The sequence below is a fragment of the Mytilus galloprovincialis genome, chromosome 10 (genome assembly GCF_965363235.1).
Source record: "Mytilus galloprovincialis chromosome 10, xbMytGall1.hap1.1, whole genome shotgun sequence".
NCBI lineage: Eukaryota > Metazoa > Mollusca > Bivalvia > Mytilida > Mytilidae > Mytilus > Mytilus galloprovincialis.
This window is the reverse complement of record NC_134847.1, coordinates 37,861,629-37,876,738: the sequence shown is the minus strand read 5'-3', so window position 1 is coordinate 37,876,738 and position 15,110 is coordinate 37,861,629. Positions and strand designations below refer to the sequence as shown.

At 34.5% G+C, this 15,110-nt stretch overlaps 1 protein-coding gene across 1 annotated transcript; it reads right to left on the bottom strand.

The window, feature by feature from the left end:
* Positions 1 to 740: 740 nt before the first annotated feature.
* Positions 741 to 2,579, bottom strand: LOC143049134 (heavy metal-binding protein HIP-like). The gene is made up of 3 exons (XM_076222888.1): positions 2,455 to 2,579; positions 1,503 to 1,568; positions 741 to 1,182 (listed from the first exon to the last, which is right to left on the bottom strand). Exons 1-3 carry the CDS (start codon positions 2,543 to 2,545, stop codon positions 782 to 784), a joined length of 558 nt encoding a protein of 185 aa, XP_076079003.1. The 5' UTR covers positions 2,546 to 2,579; the 3' UTR covers positions 741 to 781.
* Between the last annotated feature and the right edge of the window lie 12,531 nt (positions 2,580 to 15,110).

The window sequence follows — 15,110 nt, the reverse complement described above, 5'->3', positions numbered from 1 at the left end:
CTTGCAAATACTCTTTGAAGGGTCCGTAGGTGGCCTGCTCCATGGCAAATGTTTTGTCCCTATCCAATATACCCTCATTTTCCAGTGACAGTTCAAATTTTCCCGACCATCATCCCAGATGGCCTCTATTACAAGACCTACATATTGTATTTATTGTTTAACTGTTTTCGTCCTGAACATGCATGACATATTTGCCACTGGACGTTAAGTAACCAACAATCAATCATTCAATCTTTGGTTCCAAACGGAAAGAACATGCATATCTCTTTGCATGAGGCATCGGATTTCACGTTCGTATTCTGATGTGACCAAGTACTTGTACATCCCCCACAGACAAACGGACAACCAACTTTGGCAATGGAATTACCGCCGGAAGGGAATAGATTAAGAGCGACCATACTTCTATCACTAGTCAGGATTTAGAGGGTTTCTGGGCATCATGTTTTTTGAACACATTAATATCGTAATAATAAAAAAAAAAAATTTCATAAATGTCTGAATTTTAATTTTGCTGAACTCGAGCATCATTGAAGAGACATACTTGGTAGAATCGCGCTTCTGATGAAGTAACATTTGTCTCGCTATAACTGAAAAATTCAAATTTGATATTGAGTTTTTGTTATCCAGAATCATATTTAAATGAAGATTATTGTAATTATTCATGTCATTCCTACAACTCCTATCGTTGTAAATATGATAGGTATAATTTACCTGTAATTGAAAAATAACAGAAAAAGAAACTGGTAACATAATATTTATTTTGAATAATTGAACCAACACTTCATTCCCCTATGTAATATCCAGACATGTTCGAAAAGTGATAACCAGCCATGCTCTGCGTTGCAGAGGCTCCATGGATCAGATACACGGTGTCGCCTTCTTTTAGTTCCAAGACCGGATTAGCAGTTCCAGTGTCACCGTGAGTTTTTGTCGCATATAAAGATATTAAGTATTTTCCATTTTTTGCCACACCCATATGCAAATCGGATCCACCGTTTGACATTATTGTAAAGGAAAAATGATAGAGGCCGGACTTTGGAGCAGTGAACTTTCCTGTTTTAGGATCGTAACCATTTCCACGATTCAAAATAACGTTATCAAACTTAGGAATGAACTGTCCGCTCACCGTTACGGGGCTAGTACTTAGGGTTGCTGTAAAGGCGGGCCTATAACTGTTTCCTCCTGTAATTTGAACAATGTATTGAATAATTGAAAAAAATATAAAAAAGTAGAAACAATTTCCTCAAATTATACAACTGGTTTTGTTGATAATTACTATTAATTGTAATAGATAACTGAATTTACTAAACGTACATTAAATTAGATAAATAGCAAAATATATAATTGAAGTTTGTGACAAAAAAAAAATCCTCTTAATTAGTTTATGATTACAAGCGTTATATCACTAAAAAGAAATCAATATTTTTTTCGGTACTAGCTATATATAAATTGCGGGTAACATGATTTTACCAAATTCCCCCAACTTAATTTTAAATCATTACCTGAATTTGGTGATCCTGACTTTATGGCAACAATCATATCCAATAGGTTGTCTAATATCTTGTTTTCTAAAAACAATTGATCATCAATACACTGTACAATTATATTTATGAACAACAAAAATACCTTTCAATATTTATACATTCACATATTTGTGATGACCGAAATATTATACAAATGGTTTTTAATAATCATGTTCTTTTTTTTCACGAAACTCAATATGAAGGCATTCGTGTTGGCTATTATTTATATATGCCCTTATAGATTGTCACAGAACTCATAAATAGTTTTTTTTAGTAGTTTTAACATGTTCAATGGTCTTTGTTGTTTAAATTAATTGCACATGTTGTATGGGGAAAATATGCATGTAAATCAGTAAATGCGTCCATATAAAATGAAAAGAACATAATTAAATTTATTTTTTACTATCCAATGCCTTTAGTAAAAAAAACTCGTTTTTTTGTATCTTTCAAACCTAAGTTTACTTACTACAATTTTTACCAAGGAAGAAAGCTATTAAACCAAGAGTTCAAAATGGTGAAGTTGAAATCATCTCTTCGTAAATTTTACAGACGCCATCACGAATTGGTTGACCGTTACGGAATTACCGTTTTATAAATGATATCGGATATGTTCCTTACGTCGTAACTACAACCCCCTTCCCTTTCATTAATTTGACCTACCGAATTAGACAATTTACCGGATTTGTTATAACATGAGCAACACGACGGGTGCCACATGTTGAGCAGGAGCCGCTTACTTTTTTAGAGCACCTGAGATCATCCCTAGTTTTTGGTGGGATTCGTGTTGATTATTCCTTAGTTTTCTATGTTTTGTCATGTGTACTATTGTTTGTCTGTTTGTCTTTTTCATTTTTAGCCATGGCGTTGTCAGTTTATTTTCGATTTATGAGTTTGACTGCCCCTCTGGTATCTTTCGTCCCTCTTTTCTTACCAAGTCGCAGACATGTACCTCCTGCTTTCACCTCGGAATACATCACACATGTGGCCACCAGGATTAAATGCAACACACAGTACATAGCCATTGTATGGTTGAAACCCCTTCAGACTTGTGTAATGATCGTGGTCCTATTTCACACTTTATTCTTATTAATTAATAAATTGCATGACGGCATCGTGAATGTTTGCCAAGTAAACAGAAGGTGACATTTGATTACATGTAATACAATACTTTTGTTAATGGTTAACACATGCAATCATACATGTATCTGACCGTAATTCAAGTTTGAAATGTGTTACTGTTAAAAGTCAACCTCATTCTATGTATGATGTGTATGACAAATGTTTTGTCCTTGAGGTTTTGAAGAGGATACAATAATAAGATGATGTGGAAGAATTGCCTATGAGACATTATCACTGGCTTAGTATATTTCTAGGATTTCGATTGGTTAACACGAGGTTAACACGCGTCGTAACAAAACCTATAGCCCCTGGGTGTTGCTAACCCATATACCAGGAGGTTGCTATCCATTTACCCGGGGATGGCACGCGCGAATATACGCTGACGGCGTCCATATTAAAAATGGCAAAGCGTTTTGCTTCTCACACAGAGAATGCAATTCTGGACAAAAGATCTAAAAACATCGTGTCATCAACAGAAAAGGCAAACAAAAAAGCTGGTATTTTACTACGAGAATACACACTTTGAACAGAAAAGTCCTGGTCGGCTAAATGATGTTCTGATTTTTTTTTATCTTGACGCCCGTAAACCTGATGGAAAAAATGTAGAAAGTCAATTCGCTTGATTCATTCCGGTGCTCTCTGAATAGCTATCTTCAAGTGAAAATTCGCGATTTTTTACTTATGGTTTAAATATGTTCATTATGGCATAAGTTATAAGTATTCACAAAGTTTTATCGCTATATGTGCACAGTAATAAAGGAGAAATTCAATAATTAATGAAAAAAAAATTAACTACTTCCTGTAAGTCGTGAAGTTTTCTCCTGGTTTTTGCATGCCCGGATTTAAAATACAATCATTAACTGAGGGCTAAAGGGTCGCAGCAGTCCATTCCATTATTCAAAATATCCATTTCATTATTCAAAATTGGCTATTTCTGAATTTTCACGCGTATTTTGGCATATAGATCCTCGGCAACTCCTCTAATGGTCATTGCGACACAATCGACTTGTTATGGATATGAATAAAGGATGAACAATAGAAAAGGTACAGTGAGAATAAAATAAAAAATACCACGCATAGAGTATTTCAATTTTGATATATGTTTTGGTATTCAGGTCGTCCATACATTGAACCAAGGAATTTCTGTTAAAAATAGTTAGGAAAACCAACTAGTTTATTCTCCGAAACTAAATAAATAAATAAAATTATATATCTAAAGAGTTTTTTATTCTATTTTCTGATATTAATTTGAATATTTGTTAGATAACACCAAAATGACGAATTTAGAAACACGGGATATAGCTATAGTGTCAGTAATTTTTTTTTTTATTTCACTATTCACCGCTTCAAGTTGAATAATGAAACATAAACTATTTCATTATTCATTATTAAATTTTAATAATGAACTATGAATAATGGACGTACTTCAGCGCGGTGAAATAAAGGGACCAAAAATTTTATTTAAAAACCGAAGTTCCGAAGAAAACGTGCTGAAATATAAATAAAATTAAAATTGATATTAGATAACGATAATCTATACCTATTCTTACAACCACTCTTAAATTTTGTTAAATTTTGTACACAGGATTGATATCACGAACAGTTTTATATTGGTATGGTATATTTTATAAATTTTACCTGTGCACACCTGGTTCACTTGCGATCACGCACGTGATTCATTGACCTTGTTCATTGTGTATTAAATTAAACAAGCCTGCCAGGAAGTCGACCGTTAGAATACCAGAATATGTCACTTTTACTATACCGCGTTATTAAGCCATGCTGATTACAAGGAGACAAGTTTTTGAACGTTGGTCAAGTTAGGTAAGACCCCAAAATAAGCCAAAATTATACCTCAGAAAAAAGCATTTAAAAAAAAAAATCTCATAAGAGAAAAATCTCAGTTTATAATTCCTCCACAATAAGTATCTTCGGACTTTTTTTTCACTTTATTAAGACTATTCTAACATTATTTATTTATTATAACATAATTCCTATATAATACTTCAAACTGTATCTCGGTTCAAAAAATGTAAATTTAATGACGAGCTAAAACCATTGTACGATCTTATGTCATTTACAGCTTTTTAACCTGACTTCAGCATTTTACGCTAAATAGTAAACCTTCTTAAAAAATTAAGATGTCTTGTAAAGTATTTTTTGAAATATTCTTATCAATCTTAGTGAAGCATTACTTGATTTAATGATCTTGGAAACTATGTAGACTTCTTCCATTTCTTGGTCGGGTAGAACATCCACCAGCTTGACAAGTCATTTTAACACTGATTATCGGACATGTCATGCTGGGTACTAGGACTTTGTGGTTATTAGATATCCGTGGTAATTAGTTTTCAAGATGGCGTCTTGGCGAGAATTTAAAGTCGATTTTAAAAATCGAATAACTCACTTATCTGGACGAATAAATCTTTAATATTTTATGAATATGCTTATTTATTAAGGATGAACATAATATCACATTTTTATTTTTTGGCGAATTTTCCGTTAAAGGCTCCCCCCTTTTTTAAAGGAATTTGACATTATAAAACATGAAGCCTTTAACGAATCAAATCAAGTATTTAAAACCGCCCTTACAGAATTAAAAGTCATCGGAAAAGGAGCCACACAGCACTTTCCAATAATATCAGAAATTGACAGGACAAATTTGTACACTTTAACTTTTATGCAACCATGCTCACCTACTGGTTTCGTTAATAAGGTACAATTTGACATAAGAATGTACTTCTTTAGACGAGGGGCTGGAAACATGGATAAGCTGACACACTTTTATCGTTAAAACAGACCCAAAAAACAAAAACAAAATACGTGACAAAAGAAATGGACAAACTTACCAAGAATCAATGACAATGAAAATGTCACTGCAATTATGCCAGAGCAACATGATAGTCCGTCTTGTCAAGTGGCAGCTTTTCAGAAATACATTTCAAAATTGCATCCTAAATGCAACAGGTTATGGCAAAGATCACCGAGATCCTTTTATGATGATTCTGCTTCTTGGAACTGTAATTCTCCAGTTGGTCGTGACACTTTGGCTCAATTTATGAATAAGTTAAGTAACCTTTGTTTATTATCACAAGTTGACACAAACCATTCAATCCGAGCGACCGGTGCCACTATTCTAACAGAAAGCAGGTACTTTGCTGATGCTAAAATCATGTCTGTCACTGGCCACAAAACATAGCCAAAAATTAGTACATTTGTAGTGCGTAAGTTTTGCTAATTAACATTCATAATATGTAAATGAGAATAGTACCACGTGATAATAGTTAAACTGGACTGACTTGATATCATATAAATCTTTAAAACACGGATATTATAAGTTGTCCGTGACGGAGTCCATATTTACAATCACTCTGATATTTCTGTAAAGTTGTCAGGCGGTCAAAATCAAAACAATGAACGCGAAGATATTTTCGAGTTTACGTGAGTTTATTCTTCTTGAAACAGGGGCATTTTAGCTTTATGTGGGAACCTAGAGTTCAACGACTACACATACAAGGTTTGGATTCGCTTATTCTTTGGATATTCAAGTTTCAAATTTCACCCCGGTAATCTGTTTTTCTAATGACCTTGTATGCCAATTTTCAACATGAAGTTTGCAAATTTGACGTTTCAGCCATTTTAGCCTGTGTTTTACACTGCAATGTTAAAAGCCTCTCGCTTCGATGTTTAAAATAGCTCAGTAACCTTGATTTTTGCAACAACAGTCATTATGTTTTGTTTAAATGATGTATATTGTTGTGTATATTTATTGTTTGCCCCGGCAACCTGTCTATCACTTAAATTAAAATTAAAACAGACATTTTTTTCAAAATTCCCTATCATTTTAATATAATTTCCGTGACCCGTATCCGATTTCTATAATATTCAAATAAGCAATGTGGCGTTGATTTCTGGATATGAGTGTGTCGAGTTTGGCAATGTATCAAAGAACTTCCGACAAGGCAAAATTTCAAATGGGGCAAATGATTGATGCTGCAATGGATGGAAGAGATCCTGATGCAAATGCCTTACCTGCCTAAAATCAACAACTAACATTGCCTTCGCCTGTTCAACCGTTGGCACTTCCCACTCCGGCAAGATCCTCAACGAAGGCGTCCACTTCACAAATAACGCAAATGACAGAGTCTAGAAATCAACTCTCTGGTATAAAATTTAATGAGTTGTTCAGCAACCATGACACTGTTCCACAAATACTCTAATGTAAAAATTGAAAAAACAAAAGATTTTCTTGTTTAATTTTCCGCGCCATTTTGCATCATCAACAACATCAGCAACATCCAGAGATGTTCCGATAGCAATCACGTGGTTTTAAGACGAGAGTAGGGTACGTTTAATACTCCGCGGTACCATGACGCATTTTATTTCAAACGAGGGTACGTGTATGACAAAACACGGTACCCAGGGTACCATCATTGAAAGTAAAAGTACCCAGGGTACGTTGATGGAGTACCCAGGTCGACAACGACCCGTTCAGCGCCAGTTTCCATGGTTGTTACATTGGATCCATCACCATAAATATGAACAACAAATAAATAATGGATAACAACACGTTTAGTAATTTCATGCGTCCGAAGCGCTTTTCTGGATTTAATTCTGAAATAACTTTCACGTCCGTATGTTAAGAATATTGATGTGTGATCCCCTAACGATTGTATCCTATTATTCCGATCATTTACATTGATTTTAGCAAATGCATCACTTGTCCACCACGCCGTCAATGGAAGGCACTATTGAGATAGATATGCAAATGACCCACGTTGACGTCACATCGTCTATGACGTTACGCTCACGACGTTAACCGCCAAATATGAACTTATTCAGTTTCTCTGTCTCTGGATTAAAAACGTCTTATATTTGACTACCTGTAGGATGCTACCAAAGGTAGTACTCTACACCACTAAGAAATATGTGAAATTTTAAAATTTCAATTTTTTTTTATTGAAATGTAAAAAGACTTTGTTTTCACGTTACACTTTGTACCCGAATTTCCCTTAAAATCCCCCGATTCGGACTAAGACCGGGGATTAATTCGTTATGAACGCTAGCAATTGAAATCCACATTCTAATGCAAAAACGTTTGTAACGTTCATTTTAATTGGATAACGTTATTTTTTTACATGGCATTAATTCACAATTGATGCTATGGGACTTACGCGCAGACGGCATTTGACAGATTTTTAATATATGTTTTTACGTGGTTTTCTGTCAGATTCATAAGAATGGAGATAACAATAATGTACATGTAGTTTAAGCTCTGACGGCATCAATTGGGGATTTGATGGTGGCAAATTAAGTTTACTGGCGAAGCGTTAGCGGAGACAGTAAACGGGTATTTGCGACCATCAATCCCCAATTGATGCCGTCAGAGCTTAAAATACAATACAGTTATCTCCTAATTACAAGTAAGGTTATAAAAATTTAATCTATAAAGTATGAAACGAACATAGAGAAAACGACAAAAATGCGTGTTACTTGTAAATTTAATTAAGCATAAAATAAAGTTTTTAACCTCAAATTTTCAACATTTTTCACGCATTTTCGTGAAACAGAATTTTGTTAAATTTTGTACACAGGATTGATATCACGAACAGTTTTATATTGGTATGGTATATTTTATAAATTTTACCTGTGCACACCTGGTTCACTTGCGATCACGCACGTGATTCATTGACCTTGTTCATTGTGTATTAAATTAAACAAGCCTGCCAGGAAGTCGACCGTTAGAATACCAGAATATGTCACTTTTACTATACCGCGTTATTAAGCCATGCTGATTACAAGGAGACAAGTTTTTGAACGTTGGTCAAGTTAGGTAAGACCCCAAAATAAGCCAAAATTATACCTCAGAAAAAAGCATTTAAAAAAAAAATCTCATAAGAGAAAAATCTCAGTTTATAATTCCTCCACAATAAGTATCTTCGGACTTTTTTTTCACTTTATTAAGACTATTCTAACATTATTTATTTATTATAACATAATTCCTATATAATACTTCAAACTGTATCTCGGTTCAAAAAAATGTAAATTTAATGACGAGCTAAAACCATTGTACGATCTTATGTCATTTACAGCTTTTTAACCTGACTTCAGCATTTTACGCTAAATAGTAAACCTTCTTAAAAAATTAAGATGTCTTGTAAAGTATTTTTTGAAATATTCTTATCAATCTTAGTGAAGCATTACTTGATTTAATGATCTTGGAAACTATGTAGACTTCTTCCATTTCTTGGTCGGGTAGAACATCCACCAGCTTGACAAGTCATTTTAACACTGATTATCGGACATGTCATGCTGGGTACTAGGACTTTGTGGTTATTAGATATCCGTGGTAATTAGTTTTCAAGATGGCGTCTTGGCGAGAATTTAAAGTCGATTTTAAAAATCGAATAACTCACTTATCTGGACGAATAAATCTTTAATATTTTATGAATATGCTTATTTATTAAGGATGAACATAATATCACATTTTTATTTTTTTGCGAATTTTCCGTTAAAGGCTCCCCCCTTTTTTAAAGGAATTTGACATTATAAAACATGAAGCCTTTAACGAATCAAATCAAGTATTTAAAACCGCCCTTACAGAATTAAAAGTCATCGGAAAAGGAGCCACACAGCACTTTCCAATAATATCAGAAATTGACAGGACAAATTTGTACACTTTAACTTTTATGCAACCATGCTCACCTACTGGTTTCGTTAATAAGGTACAATTTGACATAAGAATGTACTTCTTTAGACGAGGGGCTGGAAACATGGATAAGCTGACACACTTTTATCGTTAAAACAGACCCAAAAAACAAAAACAAAATACGTGACAAAAGAAATGGACAAACTTACCAAGAATCAATGACAATGAAAATGTCACTGCAATTATGCCAGAGCAACATGATAGTCCGTCTTGTCAAGTGGCAGCTTTTCAGAAATACATTTCAAAATTGCATCCTAAATGCAACAGGTTATGGCAAAGATCACCGAGATCCTTTTATGATGATTCTGCTTCTTGGAACTGTAATTCTCCAGTTGGTCGTGACACTTTGGCTCAATTTATGAATAAGTTAAGTAACCTTTGTTTATTATCACAAGTTGACACAAACCATTCAATCCGAGCGACCGGTGCCACTATTCTAACAGAAAGCAGGTACTTTGCTGATGCTAAAATCATGTCTGTCACTGGCCACAAAACATAGCCAAAAATTAGTACAGTCAAACCTGATTAAACCGGACCCTGAATAAACCGGTTTCCTGTCCATTCTGGCCGAAAATGAAAGTCCCATATTTTTCCATTCAAAGTCTTTGTTAAAATACCCTTTGTAAACCGGACCCTGTGTATTCCGAATTCCGGTCTAATTATGAAGTCCCATTACTCTTAATTATATTAATTATTACCTGTCAAAACCGGTTTGTCTAATTAATTTCAATGATCGATATGCAATCAAAACATATTTGATAATCAATTAGTCAAGTGTCAAACTGTGAATCTACAATCGTACAGTAGTGAGCTGTATTATTTATTAAAACATTATAAACGTGTCAATTAAACGAAAAGACACACCGAATATATCTCGGATTGAACTAACGTTTTAACTTGGATAAACAAATTAAAATCGCGGAGTAAGAAATTCACATCGTGATTTCGAAATCCTGGGTTCCCTGTTGTGAACCCCTAAACAAATGACCTTGATAATGAAAACACCCGGATGACAACAATCAATGGATATTGTACACTGTACGACAACGTTTCGAAAGTGATGAAATTACGTTTGATAATATTCTGGCTTTTTAATCGGCCATTCCAACATTTCAAATTATTGATCATGGGAGTAAATCAAAACTCTCGTCTTACAATCCAAACAACGCGACCATTATGATGCAAATGCAAACAATGAAAAACGAAGTGAAAGTATTTTAATTTATCAGATATAATTTACGATCAGAGAGAACTTTTACATGCAAACTGTCGGTTTGGAAGTCATTAACTTCCGGTCAAAACGGAAACCTGAATAAACCGGCTCACTGTCCAAACCGGCCCTTTTTCATAGTCCCGTAGCCGTCCGGTTTATACAGGTTTTACTGTAGTGCGTAAGTTTTGCTAATTAACATTCATAATATGTAAATGAGAATAGTACCACGTGATAATAGTTAAACTGGACTGACTTGATATCATATAAATCTTTAAAACACGGATATTATAAGTTGTCCGTGACGGAGTCCATATTTACAATCACTCTGATATTTCTGTAAAGTTGTCAGGCGGTCAAAATCAAAACAATGAACGCGAAGATATTTTCGAGTTTACGTGAGTTTATTCTTCTTGAAACAGGGGCATTTTAGCTTTATGTGGGAACCTAGAGTTCAACGACTACACATACAAGGTTTGGATTCGCTTATTCTTTGGATATTCAAGTTTCAAATTTCACCCCGGTAATCTGTTTTTCTAATGACCTTGTATGCCAATTTTCAACATGAAGTTTGCAAATTTGACGTTTCAGCCATTTTAGCCTGTGTTTTACACTGCAATGTTAAAAGCCTCTCGCTTCGATGTTTAAAATAGCTCAGTAACCTTGATTTTTGCAACAACAGTCATTATGTTTTGTTTAAATGATGTATATTGTTGTGTATATTTATTGTTTGCCCCGGCAACCTGTCTATCACTTAAATTAAAATTAAAACAGACATTTTTTTCAAAATTCCCTATCATTTTAATATAATTTCCGTGACCCGTATCCGATTTCTATAATATTCAAATAAGCAATGTGGCGTTGATTTCTGGATATGAGTGTGTCGAGTTTGGCAATGTATCAAAGAACTTCCGACAAGGCAAAATTTCAAATGGGGCAAATGATTGATGCTGCAATGGATGGAAGAGATCCTGATGCAAATGCCTTACCTGCCTAAAATCAACAACTAACATTGCCTTCGCCTGTTCAACCGTTGGCACTTCCCACTCCGGCAAGATCCTCAACGAAGGCGTCCACTTCACAAATAACGCAAATGACAGAGTCTAGAAATCAACTCTCTGGTATAAAATTTAATTAGTTGTTCAGCAACCATGACACTGTTCCACAAATACTCTAATGTAAAAATTGAAAAAACAAAGATTTTCTTGTTTAATTTTCCGCGCCATTTTGCATCATCAACAACATCAGCAACATCCAGAGATGTTCCGATAGCAATCACGTGGTTTTAAGACGAGAGTAGGGTACGTTTAATACTCCGCGGTACCATGACGCATTTTATTTCAAACGAGGGTACGTGTATGACAAAACACGGTACCCAGGGTACCATCATTGAAAGTAAAAGTACCCAGGGTACGTTGATGGAGTACCCAGGTCGACAACGACCCGTTCAGCGCCAGTTTCCATGGTTGTTACATTGGATCCATCACCATAAATATGAACAACAAATAAATAATGGATAACAACACGTTTAGTAATTTCATGCGTCCGAAGCGCTTTTCTGGATTTAATTCTGAAATAACTTTCACGTCCGTATGTTAAGAATATTGATGTGTGATCCCCTAACGATTGTATCCTATTATTCCGATCATTTACATTGATTTTAGCAAATGCATCACTTGTCCACCACGCCGTCAATGGAAGGCACTATTGAGATAGATATGCAAATGACCCACGTTGACGTCACATCGTCTATGACGTTACGCTCACGACGTTAACCGCCAAATATGAACTTATTCAGTTTCTCTGTCTCTGGATTAAAAACGTCTTATATTTGACTACCTGTAGGATGCTACCAAAGGTAGTACTCTACACCACTAAGAAATATGTGAAATTTTAAAATTTCAATTTTTTTTTTATTGAAATGTAAAAAGACTTTGTTTTCACGTTACACTTTGTACCCGAATTTCCCTTAAAATCCCCCGATTCGGACTAAGACCGGGGATTAATTCGTTATGAACGCTAGCAATTGAAATCCACATTCTAATGCAAAAACGTTTGTAACGTTCATTTTAATTGGATAACGTTATTTTTTTACATGGCATTAATTCACAATTGATGCTATGGGACTTACGCGCAGACGGCATTTGACAGATTTTTAATATATGTTTTTACGTGGTTTTCTGTCAGATTCATAAGAATGGAGATAACAATAATGTACATGTAGTTTAAGCTCTGACGGCATCAATTGGGGATTTGATGGTGGCAAATTAAGTTTACTGGCGAAGCGTTAGCGGAGACAGTAAACGGGTATTTGCGACCATCAATCCCCAATTGATGCCGTCAGAGCTTAAAATACAATACAGTTATCTCCTAATTACAAGTAAGGTTATAAAAATTTAATCTATAAAGTATGAAACGAACATAGAGGAAACGACAAAAATGCGTGTTACTTGTAAATTTAATTAAGCATAAAATAAAGTTTTTAACCTCAAATTTTCAACATTTTTCACGCATTTTCGTGAAACAGAATTTCCCGTATTCGGACTATGACGTCATACGAAATTTAGAGCAAAAAAAAAAAAAAAAAACCCAAACAGGCCATGGTGGATGAGATTGGTGTAGTTAGGTGTATGTAAGAAATAGTAATTCGGACGGATTTTAATATTCGAATGGCAGAATCGGTAAGAATTTTATTATTTCAAAATAACTTGATATTCCAAATACGCGTCACGGAGAGGGTTTGCACAACTGGAGGTATACAAGCATGTACCGTGCGAACACTAACTATCTTAGATTTTTTAAAGCGTTTTGATCCGAGGTGCAGCATGCAGAAGAATTAAATGCGGGTTCTAAGTATTTGAGGGGTTCCGTAGTTATTTTAAGCGATACATTTTTTTTCTTTTTCAAATTTAACTTAATAAAAAAGATCAGTTAAACCTGAATATCGAAAATCAAACATTTAGGCCTATTTTTTATATCATGTATGCGTTATTGAAATCCAAACTATTTTAAAATTAACATTTATATAATGAACAGTTGTAGAAGCTGATTTTGAACATGCATGCGATATCTCATAAAAACATTTTTTTTATAAATTTATTGGGGATTTCGGAAACGACATGAACAGTTTATGTTGTGTGGTTTTCAACAAGCTTTCAGAACATGCAAATACTGTCAGATCTGCACTGTGTCTTAATTGTTTTTTGTTGATTGTTAATTGTTTTGGTTTTAAAATATGACGAGTGATAAGGGACCCAGATTTATAAAAGTTTTTCCAAACTTGTTTCCGAAATTTCCATATTTAAATTTCTTGTAAAATTGTAATACTGCGTTGTTATAAATGTACTGAACTGTTGTAAAGTAACAGTAATAGTTTAAATGAGGGGGAGGGGGCAGGACCTTTTTCGGGACGTCGGGATCCGAGAATTTTTTTTTTAATTCGGGACCTCGGGATTCAAGTCTTTATTAAGCCCGGGATGTCGGGATCAGGACACTCCGACCCCCTCTCCTTTTTATCGATTTGCATAGTGAAAAGTGTTATTGATTGCAAAAGCAACAACAATAAGTCTACAAACTTTGTTTGGGAGACTTAACTAAAGGGAGGTGAATTTAATTAACTAGTCAAAACTAGTCACTAAAGTTTCATGAAAACTGCTCAAAACACTTTCGAGTTATCGAGTTATTGTCCGAAAACTGGAAAATCACCCTTTTTTATGAATAAAATCTCATAACTCAGAAACATAAAATCTAAAATTCATAAAAATCGAAAGGCAGCTTATAAATTAAGTCAATAGATATAACCAATTCACCAAAGTTTCATGAAAACTGCTCAAAGCATTTATGAGTTATTGTCCGAAAACTAGAAAATCACCCTTTTTCGACGAATAAAACCCCAAAACTCGGAAAAGTAAACTCTAAAATTTATAAAAATCGAAAGGGAGCTCACGTCAATAGATATATTGAATCCACCAAAGTTTCATACAAACTGGTTAAAGCGTTTTTGAGTTATTGTCCGACATGTGGACGACGGACGGACAGACGATATACCATAATACGTCCCGTAACGGGCGTATAAAAACTTGGTCAAAGAAAAAACTGCACTGTGATCAGACAATTCCCTCCCAAGTCCATTCAAGTTTCAAGAATAATAGGATGAGATTCTGTTCCATCCAAGTCCATCAAATATTTTGATAAAAGTTTTCTTTGACGGTTGCCACTATAAAAAAAATCCATCAAAAACTTTGACACAGAAAACTTGTAAAAGAAAACTTTGATAGTGAGAACGGGCCTTAAGGCCTGTATTTCATATCGCCCAGTATAACCTGGGCTTGGCATTACTCATAAAATCTGGGTTTTTGACAAGTTTCTCATAAAATCTGGGTTTTGACAAGTTTAAAAGTATAACACTTATTCAGCTTCATGATGGCAAGAAATACATAAGGGGAAATAACTCAGCCTCATGAAATTAATTAATACAAACCAGATCTTCCAAGCGAGGCCATTATGAAGTCTGAAAAAAAAGATAGGCAATTGGTCACACAGTTAAACC

Bases quoted from the DNA above. Each gene is read 5' to 3' on its own strand.
- LOC143049134 (XM_076222888.1), bottom strand. From the start codon at position 2,545: ATGGCTATGTACTGTGTGTTGCATTTAATCCTGGTGGCCACATGTGTG. The intron at 1,569-2,454 runs GTAAGAAAAGAG...AATTGTTTTTAG, and splicing joins AGGTACATGTCTGCGACTTG to AAAACAAGATATTAGACAAC. The intron at 1,183-1,502 runs GTAATGATTTAA...TTCAAATTACAG, and splicing joins GTCAGGATCACCAAATTCAG to GAGGAAACAGTTATAGGCCC.